Genomic DNA, 17895 nt, shown 5'->3' on the forward strand with positions numbered 1-17895 from the left:
CTGTCCACCCCACCCCCTGTCTGACCGCACCCAAGCCCCGCCCTGCATCCGACCCTACCCCATGCCTGCCATCCCTGTCTGCCCCAGCTCTTGTCCAACCACGCCACCCTGTCTGCCTCTGCCCCTACCTACCATCCGCGCCACCATCTGCACCGCCACCTCCCATCCACCCCGCACCCCCTGCCCCCGCCCCTCCCTCTCTCCCTCAGGGGGTCAGTCAGACTGGACATCAACAGTAAGACTGCTGCTGCCTTTGGGGATTGAGTCTCCAAATAGCATACACATGAAGCCACGCACACAAATTTTTACTGCAATGTTTTCTCAGGTTCCACTTTTGCCCTGTACAGGAAAATGTTGGAGAGATTATCTGGGGAAGGGAGGTTTCAGATACACCCCTGTGTAGAACTCCAGGGAAAGTGTGAAGACAGAGAGGCGGCAAGCAGTCAGTCATTTGGAGGCGGTGCCTGGGCTCCCACCGATGTCCAGGACTGTTCTCGGCAATATTTCAGTAAGCTGAGTTCGGTTTTAATCATTGTAAACAAAAGTGTTGGAAACACCTCTTTGATGTAATGTTTCTATCGGGCCCTCGAGATATCCTTCAGATAATCCGATATTCGGATAATTGATATTTGGATAATCGAGCTTCGTCTGTACAAACTGCAATGAGATAGATGAATAGTTAATCTGTTTGATGTTTGGCAAGGAATAAATTTTGGCCAGGCCATCAGTTAGACTCCCTGTTCCTCAAGTTAGGCAATGCAATTTGTTACACATCTGCAAATCCATACAAGGTTCAAGTTTAATGTCTTACTTAAGAGTTGACACTTATAACGATGCAGCCCTCTTTGAGCACTGTGTTGAGCTGTCACCTTAGGTTAAGTGCTGTTAATTTCTGGATTTTCCTGTGATGAGTGCTGTCAAAGAATGTATCAGCTACAAATCCACCTAGAAGGTGTGTACTGGTATTGCAAGTGCAGATCCTTGTCTTTAATTCACTGTGCTTTGTTTTATAATATCATGCCACATGTACTCAATACAAATTCTTGGAAATTGGTGTGCAGAATAGTGATGGTTGTGAATATCAAGTCACGTTAAAAGGTGAGGTGTTACTTTTGTTTGCATGATGTTCTTTTGCTTGTTGAAATTAGTGAGGTCATCAGTAATTAAGTCATCCATCTCTTTAAAGTTCTGTATCTATCACATGCTCATAGACCATAGTCAAATGTCCATGTAAGATGGACTGTTAAAATAAGCTGCTTTTTAATGACTAATTTTTAAAAATAGTTGATCAGAAAGTGTTAAACAGAAGCTGTTTAATACTTGAGATTTATTAACATTCCATTGGAATGGATGAGGAGGAATAAATGGCCAGCTGGAAATTGGACAAGCCTTGCTTACCAGTCTGTACTAGGTTAAGAATGGGGAGTTGTGTTCCAGAAGAGTCTATGGTTGCAGGAGAGGGAAAGGTGAGTCTGGAGCATTCCAACTCAGCCTGACTTCACAGAGAAAAATAAATAGAACTTTTCAATATTTATTCAGGTTCTGATCATCCTCTGAGACTGAAAGGAAATCTTGCTGAATGTGGTCCAAAAGTCACCTTTGTTGTGACAGTAGGCTGGTGTAAATATCTATCTTTGCCCATGTAAGGACTAAAAGTCTAGTGAACAGCATCAAAATGAACAGTAAATTTAACTAAGCTATTAGTCAAAGAGAGTCAGGAAATGTACTCATATCAGAATCCTGAAATAATCCTTGTCATTTCAATATTTTCTTCCCTGGTTGTAACCGTTGGCCAACATTCCCCAGCTAGCAAAGGAAACAGGTAAATCATTCTTAGATCTCAAACATAGTATACTAACATTTTTCTTGAGGAAGCTGTCAGCTATCTTGATGCTGTTCTTTCCTGTGTTCTCCAGTGGAATTCATTGGTTAGGTAGAAAACTGGCATTACCATGACATTGCAAAATACCTCTTCCTGGATTCCTTTACCTTAAGACTTACCAAGTAAAAGCAATGATACAGCCTCTCATCCCATTAGCTGATGTAAGACTAAAGCTAAAGGGAAGCATGCGCACACACACACACACACAAAAACAAAAGGGAAATTTAACATCGGGTCAAGATATTTGCCACGTACCTCTGTCCTAAATTACAGGGGTGACAGTTAGTTTTTGACTTGAATGAAATGCATTTATCACAGGGATTCATTTTGCGATTATTTTGCAATCTGAATTTCTAAGTCCACCATTGTGCCAACAACTCAGTGATTCAGTCTCTCCAAAGAGTTTGGTTTTAACAAATGAAAATGATCCTTCCTTTCTGATGCCAAACATTTAGATACTTTTAAAGAGACAATATCTTTTATTTATTTGCATGGTGTAGACTTTAGCGTCCAGGGAACAGCTGTTCAGGATTTCCTGACATTACCCAAGGGCCCTTTAGTATTACAGTTGATTCTCAATTCTATTTTATGCCTTACACCTGTGATGAGCATACTCTTTCTTTCTAATGTTAACTTCTACTTTGTCATCTGGGGAACTCTGAATTTTCTTTTCTATCTTTTGCATTTAAAGGACTATACCTCTGATATATCCAAACTATCTGCTCTTTGAAGGTAACCCAATATTCCGTTACTGTTTTTCCAGCCTATCTCTTATTTCAGTCAATCCTACTCAGTTCTGTTCTTGTCCTGGTAAAGTCAACTCTCCAACAATTGATCTTCCTTACTTTGGATTGATGAATTAATATTCCCCAGTACTACTCTGAACCTTATGATACATTGATCATTGTCTCGTAAATATTTCACCACTGACATTTGATCCGCTTGCCCCACCTCAATTCCAAGGACCAGGTCCAACAATGCAGCTTTCCTTAAATAAAACAATGAACTGTGGATGCTGAAGATCTGAAAGAAATTGCTGGAGGAACCTAGCAGGTCTGGCAGCATCTGTTGAGAGAAAGCAGAGTTAACATTTCGAGGCCAGTGACCCTTCTTCAGAACTCATAGCTCGGAAAACGTGGCGATATAAATGTATAAAGGGCCTGTGGTGGCGTAAAGGAGTGAACAGTTAGGTGGAGATGGAACCCAGAGGGAGAGTTAGGCAGAAAAGGTGATTACTGAAAGTAAGCCAGGAAGGAGAAAAGCAAATAATGGGGATCATGAGGAGGTGAAAATGGATTGATGCTGAAAGCAGTGGTGCTGGAAAAGCACAGCAGTTCAGGCAGCATCCGAGGAGCAGTAAAATCAACGTTTCGGGCAAAAGCCCTTCATCAGGAAAACAGGCAGAGTGCCTGAAGGGTGGCACTCTGCCTGTATTCCTGATGAAGGGCTTTTGCCCGAAACGTCGATTTTACTCCTCCTCGGATGCTGCCTGAACTGCTGTGCTTTTCCAGCACCTCTCTAATCTAGACTTTGTTTTCCAGCATCTGCAGTCATTGTTTTTACCCTGTTTTTACCCTGTGCTGAAAGCAGCCCATGTCATGACAGGGCCTGGAGTTTTGGGATTCGGTAAAGGACGTGGAATGTGGTGTCAGGCTCTACAATTATTGAACTCGTTATTGAGGCCTGAAAGCTACAGGATGAATGAATGAGTGATTTTATTTTATAGTGAGAAAAACAGTAAAGTATAGTGAAAAGCTTTTCCACTGTCACCACATTTCACCGTCATTTTGAATAGTTTTAAAAATAAGAAAAACAGTAGAAAGATATAGCTTAAGTAGAGTCCATCAGTCCTGAGCCAGCTTATCATCAACAATCCACACCAGACCCAACCAACATTGATGTTGCCACTCTTCAAATGCTATCTTTCAACACAAGGCCAATTCCCCTCTGCCACCACAGCCTGCGCTGAATCTACCAATGTCAGATTCTCAAATGGGAAATGAGATGCTGTTCCTCCAGCGTGGAGCACTGCAGCAGACCTGAGACAGAAATGTTGGCAGGGAACACGGTGGTGTGTTGAAGTGGCAGTTAGCTGGAAGTATGGGTAATTTTTACAAACAATAAAAATCTGGTCCATCCACTCCACTGAACAATGTAACGTGCACCCTTTTTGTTTCTTAGCTCTAGCTAAATTAACTCTGTATTTAAACCCTCTGAGGTTTCTTTCTTCTGCACCGCTCCTTAACTAGTACTGCTGTCCCTTCTCCTTTCTTTCCTTTTTTTATCTTTTCCAAGTAACTTTTGTTTAACACCCAAACTTGCAGTTCCTTGAGCCAGATGGCCAAGGAACATAAAATATCATAATACCACATTCAATCTGCTTCTGTAACACTTTAACTTTATTTACTATGCTCAGTGCATTGACATGTATGCATATTAGAGTCAAGGTTACAGTGGTGCTGACAAAGCAGCATCCAAGGAGAGGAAAATTGATGTTTTGGGCAGGAGCCCTTCATCAGTATGTACATTAACTCTCTTTTGGCCTCCCTTTCTTTTTCCTGTGCTCCTAGTTCACCTATTAACTTATTCGTAACTGTTTTTAAGTATTTAAGTTGAATGCACTTTGATAATGCAACAAAATTTAACAATGCAAGAAGAAACTAAAACAGAAATGAGAGAATACTAAGGACAAGAGAGCTCAAAGTGGTTCACTTTGTGAAACCCTATAACATGCAGTCCATCATTATCTATTGCTTCATACTTCAAACTGGAAATATGCATTATAGATTAACTGACTGCTCATTGTTTAAATAAACCCTTGTTTTTGCCTTGAAATATGCCAATTGTCCATAGTAAACGTGTGTTCATTGTATATACTGAATGGCTATCTAGACAGACCTGTTTATTTCTCCCCCTCAATTCCAATAAATCATGTTCAGCACTTTCCCCATCAGAATACGTTAGAAATTTGTAGAAAATGCAGACTGAAGAGCTAACCATGATGCCTGCTCTATCTGCTAACTAACTAGGAACATCCTATAGTTATTGCATCAATAAAACAGATTTTGCAAATTGGTCATCAGCAATGTTATACTATACGTTGTGACCAAGTATAGAAAGTTAGTCATATCAATTCTCTCATGCTTACTTTTTGAATACCGTACACGCAACACTTTGTAAAACCACAAGCCAATAATGACGCTCTATATTACAGGAATGATTTTCATATATGTGTGCAAAAGTTATCTGTGGTATTACTGTATTTTGTACTAATAGGAACCCCATAACTGTGTTTTGGAATACTCAATTTGTTGACTGACTCTCACTCTGTATAGATGCTGATGAGTGCCATAGCTAGTGGTTGTGTAAATCTACAAACTTACATGCATAAAAGTAGTATATTAAAAATGAAAGAAAGACTCGTATTTATTTGCACTGTTTGATGTTTTTGAAATGCTCCAAAAGTCTTTGGGTACAATTAATTATTTTTAAATACGATGTGAAAAAAGAATGCTGTTTCTAGCAGCTGAGGTTGGATTGGTGCTTCGGATTGATGGAGAATGTGTGACTCAGTAATTAGATGTGATCATTAATATCCACTAGACAAAGTCAACAGATGTATCATTTAAATGTTTCATCCAGTGAAGCAAATCAGAAAATGCAGCATTCCATCACTGTTCTCTTGTAACACAACTGAAACATTAAAAGTGTTGAACCCATTGCCTTCAAAGTTGACAGTACGATCTGCTAATTAGAGATTATTTGTTACTGAAAATCAGTAGAATGGGGTTCATTAATATTTCCTTTCGTTACAATAGTATGTAGTAAGTGCCTTTGTCTAAGGTAATAATTCTGAAGGGGGTTCAAGGTCAGAGGTTGATGATACAGAATACAAGATTTGACTTCCAAGAAGCAACAAGTTTTAATCTGTACGTGAATAGAAGCCAATAGCTTCTAAGTGACTCTCATGCATTTTCCCCTGAGTTAAGAAGTTGCTTGACTTACTGGAATGTTGGAGTTGATATTTCATCTCATTCCATAGGTGGTAAATTGTTCACACTGTTAAAACGTACTTATAAAAAACTGTCTTTCTACCCCTAACTATCTTTTTCTTTTCTCTCAATAAGTTTTTTCTTTCTGTATTTAAAACTAATCTTCCTAACAAGATTAGGTCTCTTGGCCCTTAGGGTCTGCTCCACCCCAACATGATTGTGCCTGATCTGATTTTAACCTCGACTCTACATTTCCCCACTAATCTTCTATCCCCTTACTAATCAAGAATCTGTCTTCTCCCTTAAAAATACAAGTTCTCCTATAATGCGAGTTTATTAAACACAATTTGGCTGTACCCGATTAGTAAATTGTGGACGTTTTTTAATAAAGCGAACTCACGTTCGCTGTTACATCATTTCAACCCCAGCACTTCCCTGAACAGCAAAACCTAGCCTCAGGATCAGCTCTGCAATCCATTAAACCAAGCTTGAAAGTGGGAATTGTAGTCTACATTGAGAAGGAACTTTGTTTCAAACAGTGAGGGGGGGGGGGAATCTTGAGGAGGGCTGGACTTCCACATCAGCACCACATGGTCAGTTGGCTTGCATGCTTTGTGAAAGGTACAGTGCTGTAGTCAGTGCTTTTAGTGTTAAAGTTTTAAATCTACTCTGTTATTACATTAAAATATATGGTTTAAAGACTTACTTAGACTGGGCTATTGTTTGTTTTAGACTAACTATTATTTTTGTTCTACTGATATTTTTGGCAGTTTGCCTTTAACCCCATTTTCCCCATAGGTCCCATTATTTATAATGCGTGATTTTCTATAACATGGTGTTGCACAGGAACACAATTGCCACGTTATAGGTAAATTACCTGTATTTAAACATTCTGCATCAATTGCCTTTTTGAGGAAGGAAACTCCAAAAACACTCAACCCTCTGAAGAAAAAGTGTTCCCACCTTGTTTATCTCATGACCTCCAGTTCTAGATTCTCCCATAATAGGAAACATCCAAGGTCAAGATCATAAGACTCTTATGAGTTTAAGAGCCATGAGGTTTTGCTACAGCTCTGCAAGTCCCTGGTGAAACCACACTTGAAATATTGTGTCCAGTTCTAGTCGCCTTACTATAAGAGAGATACAGAGGCTTTGGAGAGGGTGCAAAGAAGGTTTACCAGGATGCTGCCTGGACTGGAGGGCTTGCCTTATGAAGAGAGGTTGTCTAAGCTCGGATTTTTCTCTCTGGAGAGAAGGAGAAAGAGGTGATCGTGATATGCAAGATAATGAGAGGAATGGATAGAGTCAATAGCCAGAGACTTTTCCCCAGGGCAGGATTGACTGGTATGAGGGGTCATAGTTTTAAGATATTAGGAGAAAGGTATAGAGGGCACGTCAGAGGAAGGTTCTTTGTGCAGAGAGTTGTGAATTCATGGTATGCATTGCCAGCAGCGGTGGTGGAAGCAGAGTCATTAGGGACATTTAAGCGACTACTAGACATGCACGTGGATAGCATTGAGTTGAGGGGTGCGTAGGTTAAGTTATTTTATTTTACATTAGGATTAACCCTCGGCACAACATTGTGGGCCAGAGGGCCTGTTCTGTGCTGTACTTTTCTTTGTTCTCTGTTCTATACTTTTCTTTGTTCTCTGTTCTATAAGAGGTAAAAAATCAGAGTGGGGTCTTTCAGCCCAACAACCTTGCTCCGCCATTCAATGAGATCATAACTGATCTGATAATCCTCAAATCGACGTTTCAGCCTTTTCCCTGTACCCCTTGATTTCCTTGGGATTTAAAAATCCGCCTGTCTCAGTCTTGAATATACTTAGCAACCCTGCCTTGATAGCCTTCAGTGGTAAAGAATTCCACAGATTCACAACCCTCAGAGAAGAAATTCCTCCTCAACTCTGCCTTAAAAGGGCACCCCCTTAAATCTGAGATTATGCCTCTGGTCCTAGAGTGTCCCACAGGGGAAACTACTTTCTACATCTGCATTCTGGAGTATGTAGAAAATATCAATAGTTTGAACTCTAGAGATTTAAGTAAAAGAATCCTAACAATTTAAGCTAAATTTTAATAAAGAAGCAAGTGGATTTCCAGGAATGAATACCCCTTATGTTCAAAAATGAATATCTAGTTAAATTTTTGTAAGAGATCAATTTATGAGGCTGTGAAGGTGGCAGCCACTACCAACGTTTATGCAATTGGCTCATTCCAGGAGGTGATACTGGTCCGTGTGGAATCTTGCAGTTGTGCATCAGCAAATGTATGAGGATGGTGAGCGCTGCCATCTCTGCAGTTTTGCACCTTTTCATTTCATTCCCCCATGGTGAGATCGGTGCTGCAGCCCAGCAGATTCTGAAACATACCCGAATTTTCCCATGTGCAGGGAGCTATCAATTGGACACAGGTGACACTATTACAATACTGTAGAACTCATCAACAGGAAGGGCAAGTAATCTGTGATCATTGTTACTGCTTCCTGGAGGTGTGTACCCACTACCGTGGCAGTTACCATGACTCTTACATCCTGGAGCACTGTTGTGCATCTGGTAGATTTGAGAGTCGGGCGCATTGCAAGGCTAGATATGCGGTAGAGTAAGTGATACCCATGATTACCATGTCGCACCTCACCATCATTGCACAATCCTCTGACTGATGCTGACAATAAGTGCTTCTAGTAAATAAAAGGGAAGAGAGAGGTCAAAGTGAACATAGGCCCATTCGAAAATCAATCTGGAGAGATGGTTATTAGGAACAAGGAAATGTCATTGGAATTAAACAGATATTTTGCTTTAGTCTTCATTGTGGAAGATATTTTTAACATCCCATTAGTAATAAAAAATAAGGGAGAAGAATTAAGTACCATTACTGGATGATCCCCAGTAGGGAGGGATTGCCTTCAGAGCAAAGGCTAAATAGGTTGGGACTCCACTCATTAGAGTGTACAAGAATGAGAGGTGATCTCGTTGAAACATATAGGATTCTTAGGGCTTTGACAGACTAGATAATGAGGATGTTCCCTCTTGTGGGAGAGTCTAAGACCAGAGAACATAGTCTCAGAATAAAGTAGCACCAATTTAAGTCTGAGACGAGGAGGAATTTCTTAGCTGAGGGTTGAATGCCTTTGGAACACTTTGTCACAGAGAATTGTGAAAGTAGAACCCTTGTGTATGTTTAAGGCCGAGATAGTTACATTTTTGATCACATGGGGAAACGAGGGCTACAGGGGAAAGGGCAGGAAAGTGGATGTGATTTGATTTGATTAATTGTCATATGTACCTATGTACAGTGGAAGGTTTTGTTTTGCACTATAGTCAGATCATAACAAACGAGGACACACAGACCGTAGCTTAGACAGAGCGAGGCATACACGTTTACGACTGCTCAGGAGGTGCACAAACGTAAGGTCAACATTAGATTCAAATTAGAGAGGTCCGTTCAGTAGTCTAATAACAGCAGGGAAGAAGCTGTTAATGGACCTGTTGATGCATGTGTTCAAACTTCTGTATCTTCTGCCTGATGGGATAGGTTAGAAGAGAGTGGGCGGCACGGTGGCACAGTGGTTAGCACTGCTGCCTCACACCGCCAGAGACCCGGGTTCAATTCCCGCCTCAGGCGACTGACTGTGTGGAGTTTGCACGTTCTCTCCGTGTCTGCGTGGGTTTCCTCCGGGTGCTCCGGTTTCCTCCCACATTCCAAAGATGTGCAGGTCAGGTGAATTGGCCATGCTAAATTGCCCGTAGTGTTAGGTAAGGGGTAAATGTAGGGGTATGGGTGGGTTACGCTTCAGCGGGTCGGTGTGGACTTGTTGGGCCGAAGGGCCTGTTTCCACACTGTAATGTAATCTAATGTAAAAAAAAGTATTGTCGGGGTGGGAAGGGTCTTTGATGATGTTGACAGCCATTCCGTGGCATCAAGATGTGTAGATGGAGTTCATGGTTGGAAAGTTGGCTTCCGTGATGGTCTGGGCTGTGCACAATTTTCCGCAGTTTCTTACTTTCCTGGGCAGCACTGTTACTGTACCAAGCCATTATGCACCCGGATAGATTGCTTTGTATGGTACATCTGGAAAGGTTGATGTGGACCCCATCCCGAATTTCCTAAGCCTTCTGAGGAAGAAGAGGCATTGTTATGCCTTCTTGACCTCGTTGAGAAATTTCAGATCGGATATGATCCTATTGGTGAAGCAGGTTTTGGGGGGAGCTGAGCGGCCTACTCTTGATCCTATTTCATATGATCTTATGATGCAGGGCACAAATAAAATGCTGCCAATGCCTTGATCAGGATGATAGTTGAACAGACTGTAGGAGTGCTAAAGACTCCATTGCAATCTGGTATAGTCTGGACAATGTGCTGGCTGCTGAGGAACTGGGAGAGCAAGAGCACTGTCTAAGGTGGAAATTAAGGATGTTGGGCAGGAGAAAGCTGTCCTTGTCTGTGACAGAGTTTAGCTGGGTTGGGCACTACAAGCCAGACAGAATATCATTGTTACATACTGCAATAGTTAAGAAATAATACAGTACATAATTATGTTGCAAAATATTTGTTGCTCATTATGCTTAAGTCTAGTTTACACTGTGGGTGAACTTTAGCCTGTATTGGTTTTGTTTGTGGGAGAAAGTGAGGACTGCAGATGCTGAAGACCAGAGTTGAAAAATGTGGTGCTGGAAAAACACAGCAGGCCAGGCAGCATCCGAGGAGCAGGAAAATCGACGTTTCGGGCATAAGCCCTTCTTCAGGGCTTATGCCCAAAACGCCGATTCTCCTGCTCCTCGGATGCTGCGTTGGTTTTGTTTGTGTTTGCTTTTGCTTTCAAAAATTAAATCTAATGTTTGGATTTGTCCATTTGCTTCCATGTATATGATGTTCCCCTATCTCACATTGACAAGCTGTGAGTCAACAGAAGGCTTTGGGCAGGATAGCACTGACTTGGTGGTTGTTCAGGTAGAATGTAGCTACATACAAGTAAAGTGTGGTGTGGTGGTTAAACTGTGAGTAAGGTAAGAAAATGTGGTTAATGTAGGAGGAGTTTGCCAGTCATGCCAGCTGATTGCCATGGGCAGTGTTGTCCTGTGTCTGTGTACTGATATGCTTCCAGTGAGGTGCAGTGCCGGATTGTCAATACTTGTCCAGGTGCACAATGGCCTTTCAAAGACGGTGCAAGCACACGACGTGTCAATCTTTCAGCAGACGTCCATTGAGTTTTGAATTGTTCAGGGAGTGGTGTGCGGCAAGGTTAGACCAAAATCAGATGTGACAGATGCCATAGGGGTGAGTTTGATTAGATACAGCGAAAGAAGTCACTAGGCAATGTGGCAAAAAACCCTCCAGAAGCCTCAACACAATTTGGGCTTAACCAAAAAAAAAATTAAACTATCATTGTCATAAAAACAAATCTGTTTCACTAATACCCTCTAGACAAGGAAATCTGCTGTCTTTACATCATCTGGTCCATATGCAACTGCAGAGGCACAGCAATGTGATTGACTCTGAACTGCCCTCTGAAATGGTCTATAAGGATAGTCCCCAACCTTTTCAGCATCAAGGTACATAAGGCTGCAAAACTGAGTGGATTTCTCTTCTCCTGAGCAGATACTGTCGTCAATAATCAATGTTGAGGCTTCGGAGGATATCAAAAGCATGGGCACACAAATTTTGCAATACACATGCCAATTGAAAACTACTGGCCTAGAAAGTATCACTGTTCAGGGGCAACAAATGGATGCTCACATCCCTTCAAAGAAAAGGATAAAAGCTTTCTTCTTTTCCATTGGCAACAATCCCACTGCACTCTCACTTCTGAATCAAGAGGAGTTAAGCCCCACTCAAATATCCAAGCTGATACTCTCATAAATTCAGAGGCAATGCCGCAATCTTGGCATTGCTGAACTGTGGTTTTATTCACCCTTATTGGTGTATAGAAAAGAACACACAACACTATTTCTGTCTGACAAACGATTCAAGACTACCATTCCCTTTTAAAAATATCATTGTATAATGATTTATCACATTTCTGTTTATTGGAACATTATGGCAATGGCGTCATTTCAGAAGTGCTTAATTAACTATAAAGGGGTTTTGGATGGTTTTATGTTGTGAAAGGCCCAGTGAATGCAAATTCTTTAACTTTTATCTTTATTCATCTCTTTTTGAAAATAATTTCCTCCCCCTTAACTATGTACCCGACTCTATATCACTTTTATATGAATGAGCCCTAACACTCCCAAATCACATCACTGTTCACACATTGATGTCAGTGTTTTTTGTCATGAACAAACAAGTTAGTTGTCCTAATTAATGCATTTCTTCTAAATGGTTGATATTTGTAATCTGGTTTCTAATAGCTGAGCACCATTGATGAGCTCATTTGTTTGTAGTTATCTGGGGTTTGGCCCTTTCCCTTTTTCTGAACAGGTGGTAACATTTTGATACCCTCCACTCATCTAACATACTTTTGTATCCAAAAGTGTGTTTGAAAGTTTGTAGTCTGATACTTTCTGAATACGCTTAGCATTCATATCATAACTTCAAATTAACTTCTGTTTTTAATTCTTAGCTCTGATAATGTCAGAATAATACTGCTCAATTCAAATTGGTTGTACAGATTGTGTTATTGATAAGGCAAAGATCAAAAGCTGTATATCATGAAACCTATTGATTGAGATGTCTTTTTACGCTGAAAATGAAGACCTACTGGCCTCTAACTTGAAGAGTTAGTTATTTTTAAAGAAAATAACCTCTTGGACCAACAAGTTGTAGTCTGGTTTAAACAACTTTGGCTAGTGTAGGCTAAATCAATTTAAAATGTGACCATTGTGCAATGTTTAAGCCTTTGAAGCTAATATGACCAATTTGTTAAAATACTCGGATTTATTATCAAAAACATTGTTGGAATAAAAAGCTCTTGAGATTTGATTCTTTAAGAATATTTCCTTCTTTATCATCATTCCAATTGTTTTATATTGATAGCAATCGACCTGTCACTTCATATTACGAGCAAGAGAACGTGGAACACATCCTTCCCATCATAACACAGCCATACGATTTTAGGAAAAATAAATCAGCAATTCCAGCATGGGAGGAGCAAATTATATTCAATGAGCGATTTGGTTACTTTCTTCATGAATTTATGGATTCGCCTTCTAGTCTTCTGTTCTTTGAGGTATCAAAAGATTGGGGTTTGATTCTGACACACTGATTTAATCTGTGCTGTATCATCTTTAACTTTTTATATGCAGATGAGACCAAAGTGAATGGTATAGTATTCTTTAGAATGGGTGAGTTTTATTTTAATGTTTTAAACCAGTTTAAATGTATTCGTGCTCAACAAAATGAGAGTTAAATCTTGAGTGTAGAAATTGCAGTTGAACCAGTAATATAACCCTTTGTTTCTCATTGTTTTGCTGACTTCACTGTTCATTGTCATTAGAGATGTACAGCACGGAAACAGACCCTTCAGTCCAACACGTCCATGCCGAGCAGATATCCTAACCTAATCTAGTCCCATTTGCCAGCACCTTCCTCTTCATACACCCATCCAGATGCCTTTTAAATGTGTTGTAATTGTACTAGCCTCCACCACTTCATCTGGCAGCCCATTCTACACAAGCACTACCCTCTGCGTGAAAAGGTTGCCCCTTACGTCCCTTTGAGACCTTGCCCCTCTCACCCTGAACTTATGCCATCAAGATCTGGACTTACTCACCCCAGAGAAAATACCTTGTCTATTTACCCTATCCGTGGTCCTCATGATTTTATAAACCTCTATAAGTTCACCCCTCAGCCTCCGATGCTCTGGGAAGACAGCCCCAGTCTAATCAGCCTTTCCCTCCAAACCTTCCAACTGTGGCAACATCCTTGTAAATCTTTTCTGAACCCTTCCAAGTTTCACAACATTCTTCAGATAGGATTCTATGATCCTATAGTTACTTTGTTTTTTCTTCCTGCATTATTGACTTGTGAACAGCAGTTTCTATAATTGCCTGTTAACAATCAGCTTTTCAGTATTTAACCTATATTTTAGAGCCACTTTGAACTAGATATTATCTAGTGTTTGTTTTGGTTTCTTTGCAGCTCTTATAAGATATTTTAATATTTACAGATCCTTGAATTTGTAAGTATGGATGAAGCCAAAGCCAACTATGCAACTCAAAGTAGTGAAGGAGGTTGGCGAAAAATAGCTTGGGCATTTCTAAAGGTAATGAATTATGGATATAGTTATATTCTGAAGCAAAGCAGGCAGCTGCCTGCTGTATTTTCAAGATCTTGGTAGATGTTTGGCTCTGATTTAGTTTGTGTAAATACAGCAATTGCTTTTCCAGTGCTATTTTTATAATTACTCACAGCTTAATTATATTTGGAATATTGCCATTTTTAGGAAAAGCAAATTGTGTATGCTAAATAAAAGGGAGTATCCTCTTTGGCTGCTGAATTTGCTGCATAAGATGTTTGCTTTCTTTGCCACTCCATGGCACCATCCCAAAGGTTATCACTTCAGCTGCCTGTACTCAAGATTGAGGCCATCACTGACTATCCCTGTGTACTTTCAAACTTCATGTACCATCTAAGATTCCACTATTCAGTATCTGTCCTTCGACTACTAAAGACCTGAAGGATGCATTTCATTACCAGGATAGCTTGCTGGGGCCTTTAGAAATTGCTGGTGATATCTTGGCAGCTGTGGTCAAGCCAGGAAAGTTGGTTCCAGATGACTTTGAAAAATAACCATGTAAAGGATAGCATGCTGTGACTGGATTTGCTACTGCTCTGTCTCTCAACAGTTGGACATTCACATGTCAGTAATGACACTAGGGTTTCATCTACAAATGTTGCTTTTGGTTTGACTTGTATTGGGTTGAATCCATAATGACTCATTTATTCCTGTTATTTCTCAGTTAATCGCTTCTTCCAAAAAGTATACTCTTAAAAATCACAACCGAATGAACTCACCACTTTCCTGTGATGTTACTGTTTGATTTGATACTGTTTTTCCAATCAGCAGTGTCCCAAAGCTGCAGCTGTAAGAACTAGGACGCCCTCTCTCTTCTGTGTTGAAGCTGAAGCTGAAGTGAAGTGGCCTGATCCTGGGCTTCAGTATATTTCTTGTTGCATCCCTCTCTCTGAGCTCACTGATGCTCAGTTTGGGTTCTGCGAAGACAGCTCCTGACCTCATTGCAGCATTTGTTCAAAAATGAACAAAAGAGCTGAATTCTAGATGTGAGGTGAGAGTGACTGCTCTTGATATCAAGACTGCATTTGATCAAGAGTGGCATTAAGAAGCCCTTGCAAAACTGAAGTCAGTGGGAATCAGGGGACAGTCTCCACTGTTTGGACTCATGCCTGGTACAAAGAAAGTGGTTTGATTGTACAGTTTCATTCATCTCAGTTCCTAGGATATCTCTTCAGGAGTCCTATTCCCTACCATCTTTATCTGCATCATCAAAGGCCTTTCCTCTACTATAAGGTCAGAAATGTTCACTAGTAATTGCACAAAGTTCAGTACCAATTGCAACTCCTCATACTGAAGCAGTCCAGGCCCAAATGCAGCAAGATTTGGGTAATCTCCACATTTGGGCTGACAACTGGAAGTAACATTCACACCAAACAAGTGGCAGGTAAAGATCATCCTGAACAAGAGTGAATCTGACCATCTTCTCTTGATGTTTAATGGCATTACCATCATTGAATCCCCACTGTCACCATCCTGGTGGTTATTGTTGACCAAAAACCAAAATGGACTAGCCATATAAATAATGTGGCTACAAGAACAGGCCAGAGGCTAGGAGTTCTACAGTGAGTAAGTTGCCTTCTGAGTCTGGGAATCCTACAGTGAGTAACTTGCCTCCTGACTCCTCAAAGCCCATTCACCAACTACAAAGTACAAGTCAAGAGTGTGATAAAATACTTCCCACTTGCCTAGATGAGTCAGCTCTAACAACATTCCAGAAACTTGACACCAGGACTAAGCAGCTTGCTTGGGTGGCAATAGATCTAGAAACACCCATGATGCTGTGGAGCAGCAGTGTATACTATTTACAAGGTGCATTGCAGAAATTTACTTGGGCTGCTTAGAGAGCACTTAGTAAACACAAGTGCATGACAGTTTAGGAGTTCAAAGGTAACAAATAAATGGGAACATCTCAATCTACAAGTTCTCCAAGCCACTCACTATCCCGACTTGGAAATATATAGCTGTTCCTTCAGTATAACAGGGTCAAAATCCTGGTACTCTTTTCCCAGTGGCAGTATGGGTCTACCTATGCCAAATGGACTGCAGCTGTTAAAAAAAGGCAGTTCACCACCATGCTGTCAAGGGCAACTAACAATGGGCAATAAATGCTGGCTTAGCAAGCAAAGTTCACGTCCCATGACTGAATAAAATAGAAACCTGAAAATCTGAACAAATGGATGCAAGCAAGGTTTTAAATACATTATCATAACCTGACTATTTTCATCTAGAAATTTGTTGTCAAAGTTTAGATGCATTTTTGTTGTTTCCTGGCTAACCTGATAAATTATTGTCTTGTGATTAGATTTTTGTCTTGGTTTGTGATATCGAGGGTTATGTGGTGCACATGTAAACCAGAATCTGTGCAAGTTGTGTTCTCCTATATCTGAAAGCTATTAGTGGACTACTGGGTTAGAGCCATAGAGTTTTACAGCAAGGAAAGAGGCCTTTTGGCTCATCATGTCAATGTCAGTCATCAATACCTATCTACTATAGTCCCATTTTCCAGCACTTTGCCTATAGACTTGTATGCTATGATACTTCAAGTGATCATCTAAGTATGTTTTAAATATTGTGAAGGATCCTGCCAGTACCATCCTTTCAGGCAGCAAGTTTCAGATACCCACCACCCTCTGGGTGAAAATAATTCTCCATTAAATCCACTGTAAACCCTTTCACTTTAAATTTATATCCCCTGGTTATTAATCCATCAATGAAGGGAAAGTATTACTTCCTATATACTCTATCAGTGCCCCTTATAATATTGGCCATCTCAATCAGATCCTCCCTTGGCCTCCTCTGCTCTATAGAAAACAATCTGAGTCTATGTAATCTCTCTTTATAGTTGAAACACTCCTGTCCAGGCAACAAAATGGTGAATCCCCTCTGCACCCTGCCTGGTGCACTCACATCCTTTCTTTTGTGTGACAGCTAGAGCTGGGCACAGTACTCCAGCTGTGGCCTGTATAACATCTTATGCAGCTCCACAACAACCACTCTGTTTTTGTATTCGAAGTTTCGACTAATAAATACCTTCTTAACCACTTTATCCACCTATCCTGTTCCATGAAAGGATCTATGGACATACACGTCAAGGTCCCTCTATTCCTCTACATTTCCTAGTGTCTTTCCATTTATCGCATATTCCTTTGCTTTATTGGTCCTTTCAAATTGCAGTACTTGCACTTTTAAGGATTAAATTCCTTTGCCATTGCTCTGCCACCTTACCAGACTGTCTATACCCTCTGTAGCCTAAGGCTTTCTTCCTCAGTATTTACTATTCTACCAATTTTCGTGTTGTCTGCAAACTTGTTCATCAAACCTTCTATATTCATGGTAAGATAACTAATTTACATGCAACAATAAAAACACCAGCACCAAACCTTATGCCATTGGATGCAGACACATTGATACAAAAATAACTCTCACTCACCGTGCTCTCCTTCCTGTCACTAAACCAATTTTGGATCAGATTTGCCAAATTTCCTGGATTCGATGGGTTTTCCATGCAGAACCTTGTCAAAATCCTTACTGAAGTCCGTGTAGACTACATCCATACATCATAGCTCTTTGAAACATTCAGTTAAGCTTGTCAGGTCTCCTGACGAAGCCATACTGACTATCCTTGATTAATTGTTGCCTCTCATAGTTCTGTACCTCAGAATCCTTGCCTGTGGTTTTCCTGTAACTGATGTTAGACTCACTGATCTGTAATTCCCAGCTTTATCCTTACCACCCTTTTTGAATAAACGTACCACAGTAACTGTCCTCTAGTCCACTGGCATCTCTCC

General features: G+C 40.5%; 1 protein-coding gene across 7 annotated transcripts in view; it reads left to right on the top strand.

Moving 5' to 3' along the window:
* The window catches only part of ahi1 (Abelson helper integration site 1), a 279823-nt gene that overhangs the window by 72202 nt on the left and 189726 nt on the right, over nt 1–17895 (top strand). For all 7 annotated transcript variants that reach the window (XR_006311028.1, XM_043686158.1, XM_043686143.1 and 4 more), the window contains 2 exons: nt 12847–13039; nt 13979–14074. Coding sequence is in view for 6 of the 7 variants with exons in the window: in XM_043686158.1 (XP_043542093.1) it covers nt 12847–13039; nt 13979–14074 (289 nt within the window). In the remaining variant the exon portion in view is untranslated. The remainder of the gene's footprint in view (nt 1–12846; nt 13040–13978; nt 14075–17895) is intronic.

This window comes from Chiloscyllium plagiosum, chromosome 3 (assembly GCF_004010195.1).
Source record: "Chiloscyllium plagiosum isolate BGI_BamShark_2017 chromosome 3, ASM401019v2, whole genome shotgun sequence".
NCBI lineage: Eukaryota > Metazoa > Chordata > Chondrichthyes > Orectolobiformes > Hemiscylliidae > Chiloscyllium > Chiloscyllium plagiosum.